Source organism: Oncorhynchus mykiss, chromosome 14, assembly GCF_013265735.2.
Source record: "Oncorhynchus mykiss isolate Arlee chromosome 14, USDA_OmykA_1.1, whole genome shotgun sequence".
Classification (NCBI taxonomy): Eukaryota; Metazoa; Chordata; class Actinopteri; order Salmoniformes; family Salmonidae; genus Oncorhynchus; species Oncorhynchus mykiss.
The window spans coordinates 23,290,500-23,305,077 of record NC_048578.1 but is presented as its reverse complement, the minus strand read 5'-3'; the positions used below and the strand labels follow the sequence as shown (position 1 = coordinate 23,305,077).

Below are 14,578 nucleotides of genomic sequence, written 5' to 3'. Positions count from 1 at the left end.
AGAGCCGCTAGAGTCTTCCGCCTGTCTAGCGCCGCTAGAGCCTTCCTCCTCTCCAGAGCCGCTAGAGTCTTCCGCCTGTCCAGAGCCGCTAGAGTCTTCCGCCTGTCCAGAGCCGCTAGAGTCTTCCGCCTGTCCAGAGCCGCTAGAGTCTTCCGCCTGTCCAGAGCCGCTAGAGTCTTCCGCCTGTCCAGAGCCGCTAGAGTCTTCCGCCTGTCCAGAGCCGCTAGAGTCTCCCGCCTGTCCAGAGCCGCTAGAGTCTTCCGCCTGTCCAGAGCCGCTAGAGTCTCCCGCCTGTCCAGAGCCGCTAGAGTCTCCCGCCTGTCCCGAGCCGCTAGAGTCTCCCGCCTGTACAGAGCTGCTAGAGTCTCCCGCCTGTCCAGAGCCGCTAGAGTCTCCCGCCTGTCCAGAGCCGCTAGAGTCTCCCGCCTGTCCCGAGCCGCTAGAGTCTCCCGCCTGTACAGAGCTGCTAGAGCCGTAGCGAGTATTTGTGTAGTGTTCACGTTATCGTCTTTCATTAAACATGTTGAACACGAACTACGCTGCATTTTGGTCCGATCCCTGCTACACTCTTCAGACGAAGAGGAGGAAATCAGCCGTGACAGCGGTAGATCTGTTCTTTGTGTGCTATTTCCATGCTTCCTTTTCGTTATGTTTAGTTTTTGCGTCTTTTGCTTTGGGGTTTGGTACACCAGCTTCAAACAGCTGAAAATACAATATTTGCGGTTCTTGAAAATATATTTCACAGTGGTTTAGATGGTACAATGATTATCTTGTCACATAAAATGAAATCAGGAGAACTATTAGAATTTTCGCAACCAGGTAATGGCAGAGCAATTTCTGCATATTGCACCTTCTAAAGAGCGACTGCCTTAAAGAGTGAACCCCTTTGGAAACAGCCTATGAGTCAGAAACAGTTATTCTAGTGTCAAAATTGAGTACATAGTGTAAATAGGATAGTTTGATCATAAAGTCACTCTGCAAAAATAGAGTTTGGAACATCCATGTGTCACAACAGGTAAATTAAGGTTGGGTTTGATTTGAAGATGTCCATCAGCCCACTAACATGGGCTGAACAGCTGCGGTCATTTCTATCTATCTAATAGCTTAGCCAGAGTTCAGTGGCTCTTTAAGGCTCCAGCACAGAGCCTTTGTACATGTGACTCTGCAACTACTACTGTAAACAGTATCATTTTCACTGTATGTTAGCAAATAGTGTCATGTATATGTTTTAATGTATGTGTTTGAGCTGATCTTGGACCTAGCGGTATGCCACTTTGGGTGAGGTTATATGAAGGTAACATTTAATATCCATACAGACATGCCAGATATGAGCAGAGAAGCCTTTTTCATTGGAGTCATGAACAGCCAGTTTTCTGGTTTTAAGATCACGACAGATCTAGTAAGGCTATTCCCAATTGGTCCACAAGATGGTGCTATGTTGATGTGATTGGGAACTCTGTCTCCCTTTCCCTCCATCACCCTATGCTAAGCACACAGTCCGACTCCACAGCTCAGCTGCATATGGGTGTCAGATAAAATTGCCTCTCGAGCCTGATCTTGGGTCAGTTTAGCATTTTCCCCACTAATGGTTAGTGTTAGGATTGGAGGAGGGGAGCCTCTGTATGAAAGCTTATGTTTTAATTGATTACTCTGACTGGGAGTGGTATGTTACCCATTTATCCAAAATGCTTAAGGCTGAATGCTCAAGCGCATGTCAACAAAAATTGGAGGGTGCAAAATTCTCCATGCCCTGAGCTCTTGTGTAAATCAACTGTCCGTCATACAGTCCTACATTTGAATGATCTCCCACATGAAAAAATGCTACAGTTTACTATAGAATACTACAGTACTTACTACAGAATTATATAGTAAACTGTAGTATACTGTAGAATAATATAATACACACTGTAGTATCCCTCAACCATGTTATATAATAGTAAATACTACAGTATTATCAGCAAAAAAAAGCACTGTAGTAAATATTACAGTAATATCTGCAAAAACACTACAGTCAACAAAAACACACTGCTTTAACTATAGTAAATACTACAATATTTAATTTTTATATGCTATTCCCAATCCCCTCACAATTTGTGCCACCCATAAGCGTGAAACCTACAGCAACCATTACACGTAAAATATTTCAGAGATCTTTATCTTTATCTATATTTTAAGGGGTTTTCATTATTCGCTCTTCTATAAATCCGTAAACTTAATGTATATCCTGCAGAATCTTGTCTTCTCAAGCTCAGACAGCTTGTATAGTTCAGAGCTACCGTTGTAAGGTGCTGCTCCCGACCCCTGGCTTTAGCCTCAGGCTACATCACACTTGGCAACAGAAACCAGCAATGAAACCACATGCACAGAGGTAACACAGTGCCTTTCCCACCTTATTACGATGCCTATAGCATCTCAGCGAGAGGCTTTACTATCTAGACTTGTTTGGCATCTGTCTATTAACACACATGCAATCTTTGTACTATCTGAAATTAAAGTTTACTGTGAGCCTACGGTGTGTTGCGGAACTGCCTTTGATGTCAATTTAAAAGGTTTTACAAGGTTTGTAACCTTTGCAGAAATAACAAGCAGGTACGACAGTTGTAATTACATCCCGATAGGATGAATTCGATGGAAGGTATCCATGGAAATATAACACAGGGTCATCCAAACAGAGCAGACCTATTTTAAAAATATGAGCATAAAATCACTAAGCTCATTATTTGGTTGGGAAATGATTTTGAAGTCCCCCATCCTTTTATCTTTTCCCTCTGAAACTATTTTCTGAGAATGTTTTACCGTATCAAATTCAAAAAGTAAAAAGGAATTAAGGATATGCAAATCTGACTCCAAAATCTATTTTTCATCTTGGACAAACCACAGGAGGAGGAGGAACTATAACCAACCAGCCCAACAGAACAGGGTAATTCATTATTATGCTATTTGGTAATCAGTAAGACACATGCATCCAAAGCACCTACAGTAAAAACACCAGGCTCTGCAGATATTCTGATGCATCTTTCGACAAATTCAGACTATGGCGTAAAACATTTCATTGCTTCATTTATTTATTTTTCCTATCAAGGTCAGTTTTCTTGGCCCCAGCCAGTAGATATGGTCTCAAGGCCCAAAACGGTTTCTATGTCTTCAATCGTACACAGTGTTACAACAACAACCTTCCACTCCCTGATGAGTAAGCCTATTCAGGCCATACCCTGAATGGAGATTTTATACAAACCCATTCCAACAAATTAAAACTGCAGTAGCGGAATGCATATTGTCTTTTATTTTCCTATGTTTATACAATATGATGTTCTAGGACATATTGAACAACAACAACATCTGTATCAGGTGTACAAAGCTGCATGTCACATTTCATCTTTTTTTGTATTCGATCCTAATCCATTTATACCAATAATCCATTTTATTTGTAGAGCGCTTTTCATTTACAGGCAGACTCTCAATGCTCTTACCAGGTTCAAAGTAATCTGATGGACATGAGATTTATTCTATCTTCTTATAGTCCATACATGCTAAGATCAATACGTATTAGTTTGACAAATCATAGGTACCCTGTTCTGGCTGACGGCAATGTCGGCTCAAAACAAAAGTGACCTGGTTTAAGCATGTGGAGTAATGAGTAGTATTGCAAAAGTGATTGCTTTTGATAAAAAACACTTTACCCTACCTTCCCCCTGTACCCTACCTTTATGAAAATGTATGTTATGTGGAAAAGGTGTTGTATGTTTTGAACAATGCATTATGCTGCCTTGTTGACGACATGACAGAGCGACTCAGATTACGATTTGATTAAAGAAGGGTGCTCCTCCCTCACAGCTTTTGTCCGTTCACGTCACGATCCAAAGACTGGTGCACAGTGGTTCAGCTTAATCGAACTCCCTTCATGTTAGAAATGCAGATTATAGCTTTAAAGTGATAGTTTATTTTATCTTATTTTCCTCAAATTGTTAGCTGGTTAATTACCGACATCTTGAGTCACTTGGCTGCTATTTTTGGATGTAGCAATGCTAGTGGAAACAAATTGCATAAATTTGTCCCTTTAACTTCCAAGCATTCATTATTCGTTGTCCCAGAAATCCATTTTGATTGAATAGGCACCTTTCATGAGTGAAGGCCATACAGACATTGAAATTAACCAGGTTTACCAAATATCAAAAAAGTGGGCATGTTACTATTTGTACATGAAAGATGGACACAAGGACCCAGGAGTTGACAGCCCCCCCCCCTTCCCCATGTGCTAGGGGAGGTACTGATATCCTCCCTTCCTGAGTGTGAACTCCAGTGAAGACTCTGGGCATAGGGAGTATAGCTGAGGTGATCCCACTAGAACTTCTGAGGATGATGGGTTGACCTGGGAGGGTCTCTCACCTGAAAACTTGGAAATTATGGAAGCCATAAAGGTCCTTCATTTTGTGCCATCTGGTAAGTCAGTTTGCCCAGGATTGTAGGGTTTCCCTGCTGTGCAACCCGAGAACCCTTGTGCCAGACTTGCAAGCGTGTGCCATTTGCCTTCTAGACTTTACACCTGACAACCCGGAGGGAAGTCTTGTATGTTTAGTGAATAAGTTGAATTTTAGGGTAGGACTGTCCTTTTACACTTCAACAAGACTTGCCTTGATTTTTGTCTAGTTTTACATGTATAATGTGTGAGTGAGTATTGTTTTTAAATGAATCTGTGGCATTATCTATGTGTGTTTACAACTTGTTACTACTGGTTACTGTATGAATCATGTTTGACATTTTGATATTGAAACCATTCATGCTAAATGAGATGCCTTTATTGGCCTGGACAGCTGGAAATTTCAAAAGCAAATGGTGTGGGTCAATATTTACAATATGACTGTAAATGGAACCCTGGCCGTGCCATGGGAAGTACAGCTGCACCCGTTAACTATCATTCTGAAGTGGGCTGACACATTTTATTTGGTTGCCCATGGGTGAACATAACAAGGATATCATCTGATGCGTATTTGACCATTTCTGATATGACTCGGGTTGTTTGCTTGGTGACTGACTCTTTGTCTGAGGCACAGAACTGTTTGCCTGAGGTGAATAGTATTATGGGTTTTCTTAGGGCAGAAGATGTGCCTCTGTAACAGTCGTCCTCCCAAACACCAAGATAACCTCCTACTTATTCCTACTCATAGGCTACATACAACCACAACGTCCACACCTTTTGTAGCCTGTGACTAATAACATTTGATTGGATTTCATTTGTACTACAACGTCTTACCAACTCAAGTCCTTCACTACACAAACTTCTCACTGTACAAACAACGTAGACGGCTGCATGCCACCAAACAATTAGTTACAGTATGTAGGGCACTATATATGAATAGCACAACAGGGCAGTTATGAATAGCACAGCCTTTTACTAAAAATATGTACGACACAGGTAGCTCAGACAATCTCCGTAGTTATAATTGGGGCATCCACCCCTTTCCACTTCCTGTATTGGCTCTTCTGTGGTCTTTATGGGTTAATCTGCTCTGGTTGAATTTTCTCAGGCAATGGATTAAGTAAGATTATCCAGTAGAAAAAAGCCACATGTTCTAATCTGGTAAATTTCAAGGTTTCCACTCGTTGAATGTATTATTAGACCTGGGATGGTTTGTTGAGACTTATTTAATAATACAAATATCATGACCATACGGAATCATTTAATAAGGCACTTCATGGAGAGGATAAGACGCTCTTCCCTGTGGCCTTACTTTGAACCAGTTGCTTGAGATAGTTTTATTTAATCCACTTAAAAACGGAAGATAATTAGCTTGATTTTTCTCGTCGTTACATTCTTTGCCTCCAAAAAGGATTATCCCTCATTGCCACACAGAATTGGTGTCAAGGAGAAGCAACTGTTTGAAGTTGTCTTTTACTATTCATGTATTGGCACCAAGCTGGAACTTGCTATACTTTGACTGATTTCCTTGTTCTTCTACAGCATGTGTGTGCATATCTGTAATGTCAGCACAGCTGCAGGGTAGGGCTTCAGTGCCTTGAAACAACGGGAGAGCACAATGGCAGTAGTTGGCATCTGAGATTCGGATGCCAGAAACCCCACAATCATACACTATTGGTCCGGTTATCTTTACGGAGACAAACCTATTGTGCACCTTGACGAGGTAATCACTCCACCTGGCATGCAAAAGCACTCTCACTGGTGTAAGGTATTGTGGTAGAAAGAGCTGTATGTCTTGCTTTCACACTGGCGTAGTGACATGGTCTACATTACACAACACAACCTGCCGTTAATGTTATTACACCCTGTACATGTGAGGCAGTACGACTATTTTTTCAGCCGGTTGCTTTTCATGTTTACGGTAGTCCTGCATTTTTTATTCATTAATTTAATTTCTCATCCACATAAATTATACAATATGGGGAGACTGTATTTCAGAAGGGGAGATAATCATTTGATTTAGCAAAATGTATCCCATTCTTCCAGAGGGGTTATGACCTTGATAATATTTATCCCAAAGAGGGTAAAAGGAACTGCTCAAACAGAATAAAGAATTCATAACATTTCCCACGTTTTGCAACTAGCAGAATGTACTATTTGAAAAGACTTAACTAGGACAAGGCTATTCTGTTTCTAAACTCCCAAGGCCAGTTGCCTCAAGCTGATAGCCTTTTCCCCAAACAACGATAGTGAGGCTTTCCGAGCCACGCCCCAGGTATGAACCTAGCTTCTTGTCCTTATTCAAGGTAATAATTTTTCCCCAAACCACAAATATACCCTCATTAGCTGTCATTCGGAGAGTTGAAACCATACCATTAACCATACAGTTAACCTTACAGTTTACCATACCATTAACCATACAGTTTACCATACAGTTTACCATACAGTTTACCATACCATCAACCATACCATTTACCATACAGTTTACCATACAGTTTACCATACAGTTTACCATACAGTTTACCATACCATTAACGGTACAGTTAACCCTACCGTTTACCATACAGTTTACCATACTGTGTACCTCAAAAAGAACATAGGAATGACATGTTATCATACTTTGGAAGGCAATACAAACCAAACAGCATCATTAGAACAGAAATATAAAAGGAGATAAATAGAATTTCCCTCCAGCAGTTGTCTGAAGACATGTTAGCTCAGACCCCATATGGCTTTCTGGAAACAAGACAGCCATTTTAATGAAAAACATGCTGGGAATATCAAACCGTCAAATTTAAAACTCTATTTCTAGTCCAAGAATCTGCCTCAGAGCGCAATGTGACTGTAAAATAGATCATGTGGTCAATTAAAAGCAGATAAAAAAATGTCACCTTCCAAAGCAAACAGGAAGATACACATTTTAGCAACTGAATACAACCAGGAGCAGGACAGTGGAAGGTAACTATTTTGGGGATTGATTTCGATGGCCAAGTTGCCATGCGGCCTGCAGCAGGACAGTATATCTCTGTCAACACCACGAGACAGCGCCCTCAGGAAGTCAGACAGCCTTCTAGCACAAGTACATGAAGAAGCCCTGGGGAGGGGACATGCTGTAGTGGAGGGAGGTGTACAGTAGGCTTCAATTGGTACTACAATTATTTTTTACATGTCTTGGTAAGACTTTACCAGCCCACAGGGATCATCCTTTACTGCATGTGTACACCGTACTGTTACATCTGTTCACGTAGGAAACATCTACAACAGACTTAATGGCTGTTATTTAGTCACTGTCTTTCTGAGATGACAATAACACACTGTAAGGGATCATACATCCGTATGAGGAAGTATTTCAGTGGGTTATGACCACTTCATAATGCATTATGCATAATTTCATGTATTTTTGTTTGTAATCCCAGCCCCCATCCCCGGGAGGCCTTTTGGTAGGCCGTCATTGTAAATAAGAATTTGTTCTTAACTGACTTGCCTAGTTAAATAAAGGTTAAATAAAATAAAAAATAAAAATAATTATAATTATACCTATAGATGTTCATGACCTAAAATATACACTATTGACAGAAGACTTCAACTTGCCAAGTGGTCGTCTATATAACACACAAAAAAGGCTGGCATAAAATATCATAGGGTCTCCTCACACATTGCTCACATTCACATAAGGGCCCTGTTACGTAAGGTCCTCAGTCAGTTGATGAGGTGAAACCCTGTGAAATGGGAGAGGCATGAGAATCTTCCCTCTAATCACCATAGAGATACAGTATACTGGAGCCATAGAAATAGAATTCATTGAACGGACGCTCCCATTCAAGTCGATGTGCTGTGGTCTGAATTTTTTTCTCTCTTCTAGTCCTTTTATTTCTATAGTGGAAAGGCTGTGAGGCTACTCTCTCCCAGTAGTTTGCTAGGAACAGGACTGTCTCTATGAGATACCTGACTACACACACAAACATTTCCTCATGCCCTTCAAACACCATCTGGGGTCAGGTTCACAGTAACTTAACTGAATTCATGTGTTTCTTTTGGGGATCAAATGTCTTGACACTTTCAATGATACAAATAAGAGACATATGAGAAGACACCTCTTTCAATGTCCTAAATATCTTCTCATAGTGCTCTGGCATTCTACAAAATACAATATTTCTCCTTACAGACGCATACATAAAACTATAAATTCATAGGAAATAAAAAGCTTCCAGATTAAATGGAATTGACTTCAACCATGTTAGTAATGCCATTTGCAATGCTATGACTTTACACACAACTTGCTGCTGCATATCTGTCAGGCGTTTCAGTGCTACGAGCCTGCCGGTGGATTTGAAAGCTAACGAACGACATTTATTGTTGTCGCCTGCATTCTGTGAGCTGTTTTTGAAGGCATGCTAATGCCAAGAACATTGGGTTCGCCCTGTGTCATCTCTGTGTCAGATCGACTCTGTGTCAGATCCATTTTCACTGAGACCTGGGGACATTCTCTACTACACCCTTAACCTTTTACTTTGCACTGTATGGTGCCAGGTTCCACTATGTCCTAGTAACACGTAGGGGACAGGATATCCCATGTGGAAATAACAAAGTCGTTTACATACAGTATAAAGAGAAGGGACATCATAACGCTTGCTGATGCATCTCACCAAGCATAGCCAATACAGGTGAAGGATCTTAATTTAAGCCAGTTTGCTACAACAGGAAAATAATCCTGCAGCAAAAGGAAATGTGAATTATTAGGTGGATTATAATTAATGAACATTTTTGTAGGGGTTGATACATTTTTCTTAAGGGAAAATCAAGTATGACATTTCTAAGTGGAAATTACAAACTTCAGAAGCCTTTTTAAACCTCAACTACACTACACATTTTATATTTCCAGCATTGCAGGAAAGTTCTCCTTCAACAGGGTGATCAAATGAAGATCCTACATCTGTATACTGTAAGGCCTATGCTATCTATGTTGTACAGCCAGAGTACAAATATGTCATGAGTAATTAAACATTTACAACATTGATTTGTTCAGTCTCTTGGTACACATTATAGCTGGCTTGACCGATTGTTTTATCGATTCAAGTGAAAATATCGAAAACACTCTTTGACATTACAAAACTCAGACCATTTCCTCTTTTTTAATACCCATATTTCTCTCTCTTTTCCCCGCAGAGGCTCCATCATCTGGGAGGTCAAAGAATGGATATGTTTTCCAGGAGATGGGTGAGTATGGAACAGATTTTCATTGTTGATCCCTTTGCTCAGCGGTGCTCTCATCTGCTGTGGTCTCTATCACATGATAGGATGATGGATAGGATGTGACATGACATCATAGAATGATAGATAGGATGTGACATAGCATTATATCACATCATAGGATGATAGATAGGATGTTACATTGCATTATTTCACATCATAGGATGATAGATAGGATGTGACATGACAGTATATCACATGATGAGATACTTCATATTTGTTTGACAAAATGTGTACATTTTGAATAGGTACTGACCAGTGGTAAGAAATACTGTAGATCACTCTGGGCAAAGCTAATATGCACTGATTGCAGTGGTTACTTATGCTAATCCTTCATTTCATACACCAATGAGCACCGTCAGGCCTTTAGCGGTAGTAACAAAGAAAACAAACTAGTAAATAACTAGGTAGATGACAAATGAGCCGATGCCATGGAGGAATACTCATATATCACATGTGTGCAAAGTTATAGCTCAGCCAAGCTAATTACCAGATCAAGCTGCATTGTTGTTCATGGATACAGTCTTCGTGCCCTCTTTCTCTCTCATAAAACATGCATGAATCTACAACACATATTTCTCTTCAATACGATGAAAGAATTTACGAGGGGACGTCTATTGCTATATTGTGCCATTTCTGGTTTTAGGGGGATTATTTTATAGGACCTCAATGTTCTGTACTGTGTGTTCTATAACAGATGGTAACACAGCCAGAGGGCAGACCAATAGCTTCATACTCTAAATACTGTTGACCTTGTCTAATACCTTAACATTGAGACCAAAACAGGGTTATCGTGAATCAATCGATATTGTAGTAGCTACATCTATTAGGCTAACACTATGCGTTTTCTGCAGCTTTGTCTTTGGAGGGCAAGGTTCTGAAAATATAACTGTACTTTTCCATCATTCATATATCAATGTACCATAACATCAAGCAAGGCACTCCAGTGAAGTAAACTAGCCTATTCAGAGATAGAAGAACCTGCATGGTAATTTATGACATTGGAGAGGGTATCCTAATCCCTGACCTCTGACCTTTGCTGTGTTGTTGTGTCTGCAGAGTTGCGAGACGTGGAGCGGGAGGAATGTGTTGAGGGCAAAGTGGGGAACCATGACAATACACCTAAGGACCACCATGACACTCCGATCCAAACAGGGATTTCAGGTCAGTGTGTGTGTGTGTGTGTGCGTGTGCGTGTTTGTGTGCGTGTGTGTGTGTGCATCATACTAATTAATTAAATAGTATTTACCAAGGGCTGCCAAAAACCACTATTCTCTGTCTAGCTTCCATATTTTAGAAGAAAAAGAAACGCACACCTATTTAGGCGAGGTGCTGGCTAGCGGAGTAGAAAACTTAAAAATAAAGGAGAGCCGTACACTCTAGGAGCTCAGATGCAAAAATGTAATATCCAAAGTTTCGACAGCCAGGCTGTCTTCATCAGGGTATAATCGTGATGAAGACAGCTTGGCTGTCGAAACGTTGGATATTACATTTTTGCATCTGAGCTTCTAGACTAGAGTGTGCGGCTCTCCTTTATTTTCTAACTTCCATATGTTGACATTTTGTTATAGTAATGAGGTATTAGTCAGTGCCAAGAGTTCCTCAGAAGTCAAGGAAATAAACAGTCTGTCATTGTGTCTCCTTCTACTATTCCACCTGCTGTCAGAACTGACTATTTATAAATATGGAGAAACAGATCTCTTGAGAGCTATGTGCCTATGTGGTCTGTTGAAAACGATGCCGACATAAAAACCTTTAATCTGTAGTTCCAGATGACCCTGGGGATGACCCTGGGTTTGGGCTCCTGAACACATCAAGAAAAGTAAGCTACTCTTTTACAACACTCTATGTACAGCTCTAATATTAGCTAAAGGAACTTGAGAAGTGAATCCCAGTGGAATTATGACATATTTGAAATCAAACTTTCACCCAGACCGAGTACTAACTTCAATGGGATGTTTGCATGAGAAGGTTTGAGATTCGCATAGTGTATCTGTATGGTGTTGGAACCCTTTACAAGTCTACTCCTACCAACATCTTCCCTGGCTTTGTCTCCACCAGTATGTGAAGCCGATGAACTTCCAGGAGGAAGTGCGTGGCCACCGGGACCTAGATGGCTTCCTGGCCCAGGCCAGTATCCTATTGGATGATAAGGCAACCACTCTAGACGAGGTGCTAAGGTGCATGCTGACCCATGTAACGGAAGACGGCCACAGGGGCTGTGACATGGACGAGGTCATGAACACTGTGTTCACAGACACAGGAGGAGATGAGGACAATGGTGTGCATCGGGGAATAAAATGCAAAGTGCAGTTTGCAAATGGCAATTGCTGGAAGAGGCCAGTGTAGTTCTAAAATGAGGAAGTTGATAGAATCTCGTTTCTTAAGATTATCAGTAAAAATGTCTGTATGTAAAAATGATAGATTACTACGTAAAGCTTTGTCAGACTATAAATGACCAACCACCCAGCTTTGGAATAGTTAGATCAATTTCTATGCTTTTGAGAGAAGCTGGCTACTGTGCCTGGAGACTTCCAGCAATTGTGCTAAGCTAACAATAAGCTAACTTCAATTATTTTTAAACTCTACGTACAGACATAAAACTTATATCTGACTTTGGGTAAGTAGAATCCCCAAAATCGTGCAGTATCCCTTGAAGCACACAGGGTATTGGTGATAAATGAGATGGAATATTATATCAAGGTAGGCCTAATATCTCAGTGAAAACATTTATCATGATTTAGCTTTGTTTTTCAATGTACTAGAAAAAGATACACTTGTTGATATTAGTACCCTCTGTTTGCTCTCTCCAGTGCAATTGTTGTCCGAGACCATTCAGGGTGTGACTGCTTCTGCCACTGGAGTCCGCTACCAGCAGTCCTGGCTCTGTGTCCTGTGAGTAACAGCTGACATACTGTATTATCGGTCATTACTTGTTATTACTTTACGTAAGTAATGTTTCCAACACAGTCAAACCTCTGGTTTGACACAGTCAAACCTCAAACCTCTGATCATGAATTTGTCTGTCTGTGTACGTCGGTCCAGATGCAATGTGAAGAGCCTCCAGAGACGCCACGTCTGCATCGCCCGTCTGGAGAGACCACAGAACTGGGGAGCAAACTGTTGTGAGGCTCGATATGTCATCCTCATTCTCTCCCCACCTAGAACGGTAATGCTCCATTTGACCCATCTACGATTTAACAAGCAGAACATGATATTACACTAATACCAATATGTCTGTGGCAATATTACAGTAATGCCCATATTTATGTGTTTTGTGAGTTGGGAAATTTACTGGCAACTGATTAATATCTTAATAGTTCCATTATGTTCCTCAAATATTCTCTAAGTATTCTCTCGCTCCCCCAGAAAAGCACCAAGACTGCTATCGAGCTGGGCCGCACATTTGCCACCATGTTCTCAGACATCTCCTTCAGACAGAAACTGCTGGACGCCAAGACCCAGGAGGAGTTCAAACAAGAGCTGGTGCACCAGCGTCATCATCTCTCCATAGTCAATGAGAAACCAGCTACAGAGAAGCAGATGATCCATGCAGAAACAGACCCACGCAGCAAAAAAACACTAAAAGTAGGCAGGGACTACCTCATCAATCTGACGGGGACTGACATGGCCAACATGTAGCAGCTTCACTGTTCAATTGGAAACACAGTGCCGTGGGAAAGTATTCAGATCCCTTGACTTTTTCCACATTTTGTTCGGTTAGGCCTTATTCTAAAATGCATTAAGTTGTTTTTTCCCCTCATCAATCAACACACTGTGTTCTTGGGGACCTTCAATGTTGCAGAAATGTTTTGGTACCCTTCCTCAGATCCGTGCCTCAACACAATCCTGTCTCGGCGATCTACAGACAATTCCTTCGACCTCATGGTTTTGTTTTTGCTCTGACATGCACTGTCAACTGTGGAACCTTATATAGACAGGTGTGTGCCTTTACAAATTATGTCCAATCAATTGAATTTACCACAGGTGGACTCCAATCAAGTTGTATAAACATCTCAAGGATGATCAATGGAAACAGGATGCACCTGAGCTCAATTTCGAGTCTCATACCAAAGGGTCTGAATACTTATGTAAAGGGTATTTCTGTTTTTAATTTGAATACATCTGCTAACATTTCTAAAAACCTGTTTTTGCTTCGTCATTATGGGGTATTGTGTGTAGATTGCTGAGTATTTAAAAAAATGTTTTAATCCATTTTAGAATTAGGCTGTAACGTAACAAAATGTGGAAAAAGTCAAGGGGTCTGAATACTTTCCGAAGTCACTGTACCTGCTAGTTAAAGGGATGGTTCACTGTTTTTCAGGCTTATTTTTGACACAGGGTGTGGTTGTTTCATTCAAAAGATTCTGGATGTAAATAACCAGCTAACAATCTTAAATTTGGTTTGGATGAAACACTAAGTCGAAAATAAGCTAAAACGCAAATAAAATAAAGAGCATTACTTTACTTTTACTTTGAGTAACTATTCCTTTAAAGCGGCATGATAAAAGTATTTTCCCCGTTAGTGGTGTGGTCCCCTTATGAGATTTCCCCCATGTGGAGATGGACCACCCTCAGGTTTTCCTTTATCCAGACATATAAAGACTCGCTCCACTATGTAGTAATACTTCAGCCAATTTATTTTATCCCTTTCCCCCCTCTATCATCAAGTCCTCAGGAATGGTAAGCAGCTGGACTGCACATTCAGCTGTATGCCAAAATGTTGTATTTCCCTGGCAGCAGACTGCATCTAGGCTCTTGTAACGACAAAGTACTTCATTATGTAGCCTTCTTTAATCAAGGGGAAATTTCTGGGCTTAGTGTGCAGAGGCGCAACACAGAAATGCCTGCCCGGTTAAAGAAAAGTTGCGCTTGAAGTACCTTAGTAAAAATGATTTTGAATAACCAACC

At 40.8% G+C, this 14,578-nt stretch overlaps 1 protein-coding gene across 2 annotated transcripts in view; it reads left to right on the top strand.

Annotated features, from left to right (window-relative positions):
- The window catches only part of LOC110488999 (sodium bicarbonate transporter-like protein 11), a 39,453-nt gene that overhangs the window by 8,808 nt on the left and 16,067 nt on the right, over positions 1-14,578 (top strand). The window contains exons 1-8 of one of the 2 annotated variants that reach the window (XM_021561528.2): positions 4,295-4,440; positions 9,584-9,634; positions 10,727-10,831; positions 11,434-11,489; positions 11,729-11,948; positions 12,481-12,562; positions 12,713-12,836; positions 13,037-13,255. In XM_021561528.2, the coding sequence (XP_021417203.1) occupies positions 4,404-4,440; positions 9,584-9,634; positions 10,727-10,831; positions 11,434-11,489; positions 11,729-11,948; positions 12,481-12,562; positions 12,713-12,836; positions 13,037-13,255 (894 nt within the window). In that variant the 5' untranslated portion in view covers positions 4,295-4,403. Of the gene's footprint in view, positions 1-4,294; positions 4,441-9,583; positions 9,635-10,726; positions 10,832-11,433; positions 11,490-11,728; positions 11,949-12,480; positions 12,563-12,712; positions 12,837-13,036; positions 13,256-14,578 lie in introns of those variants that run through there. The other variant, XM_021561527.2, reaches the window with a different exon arrangement.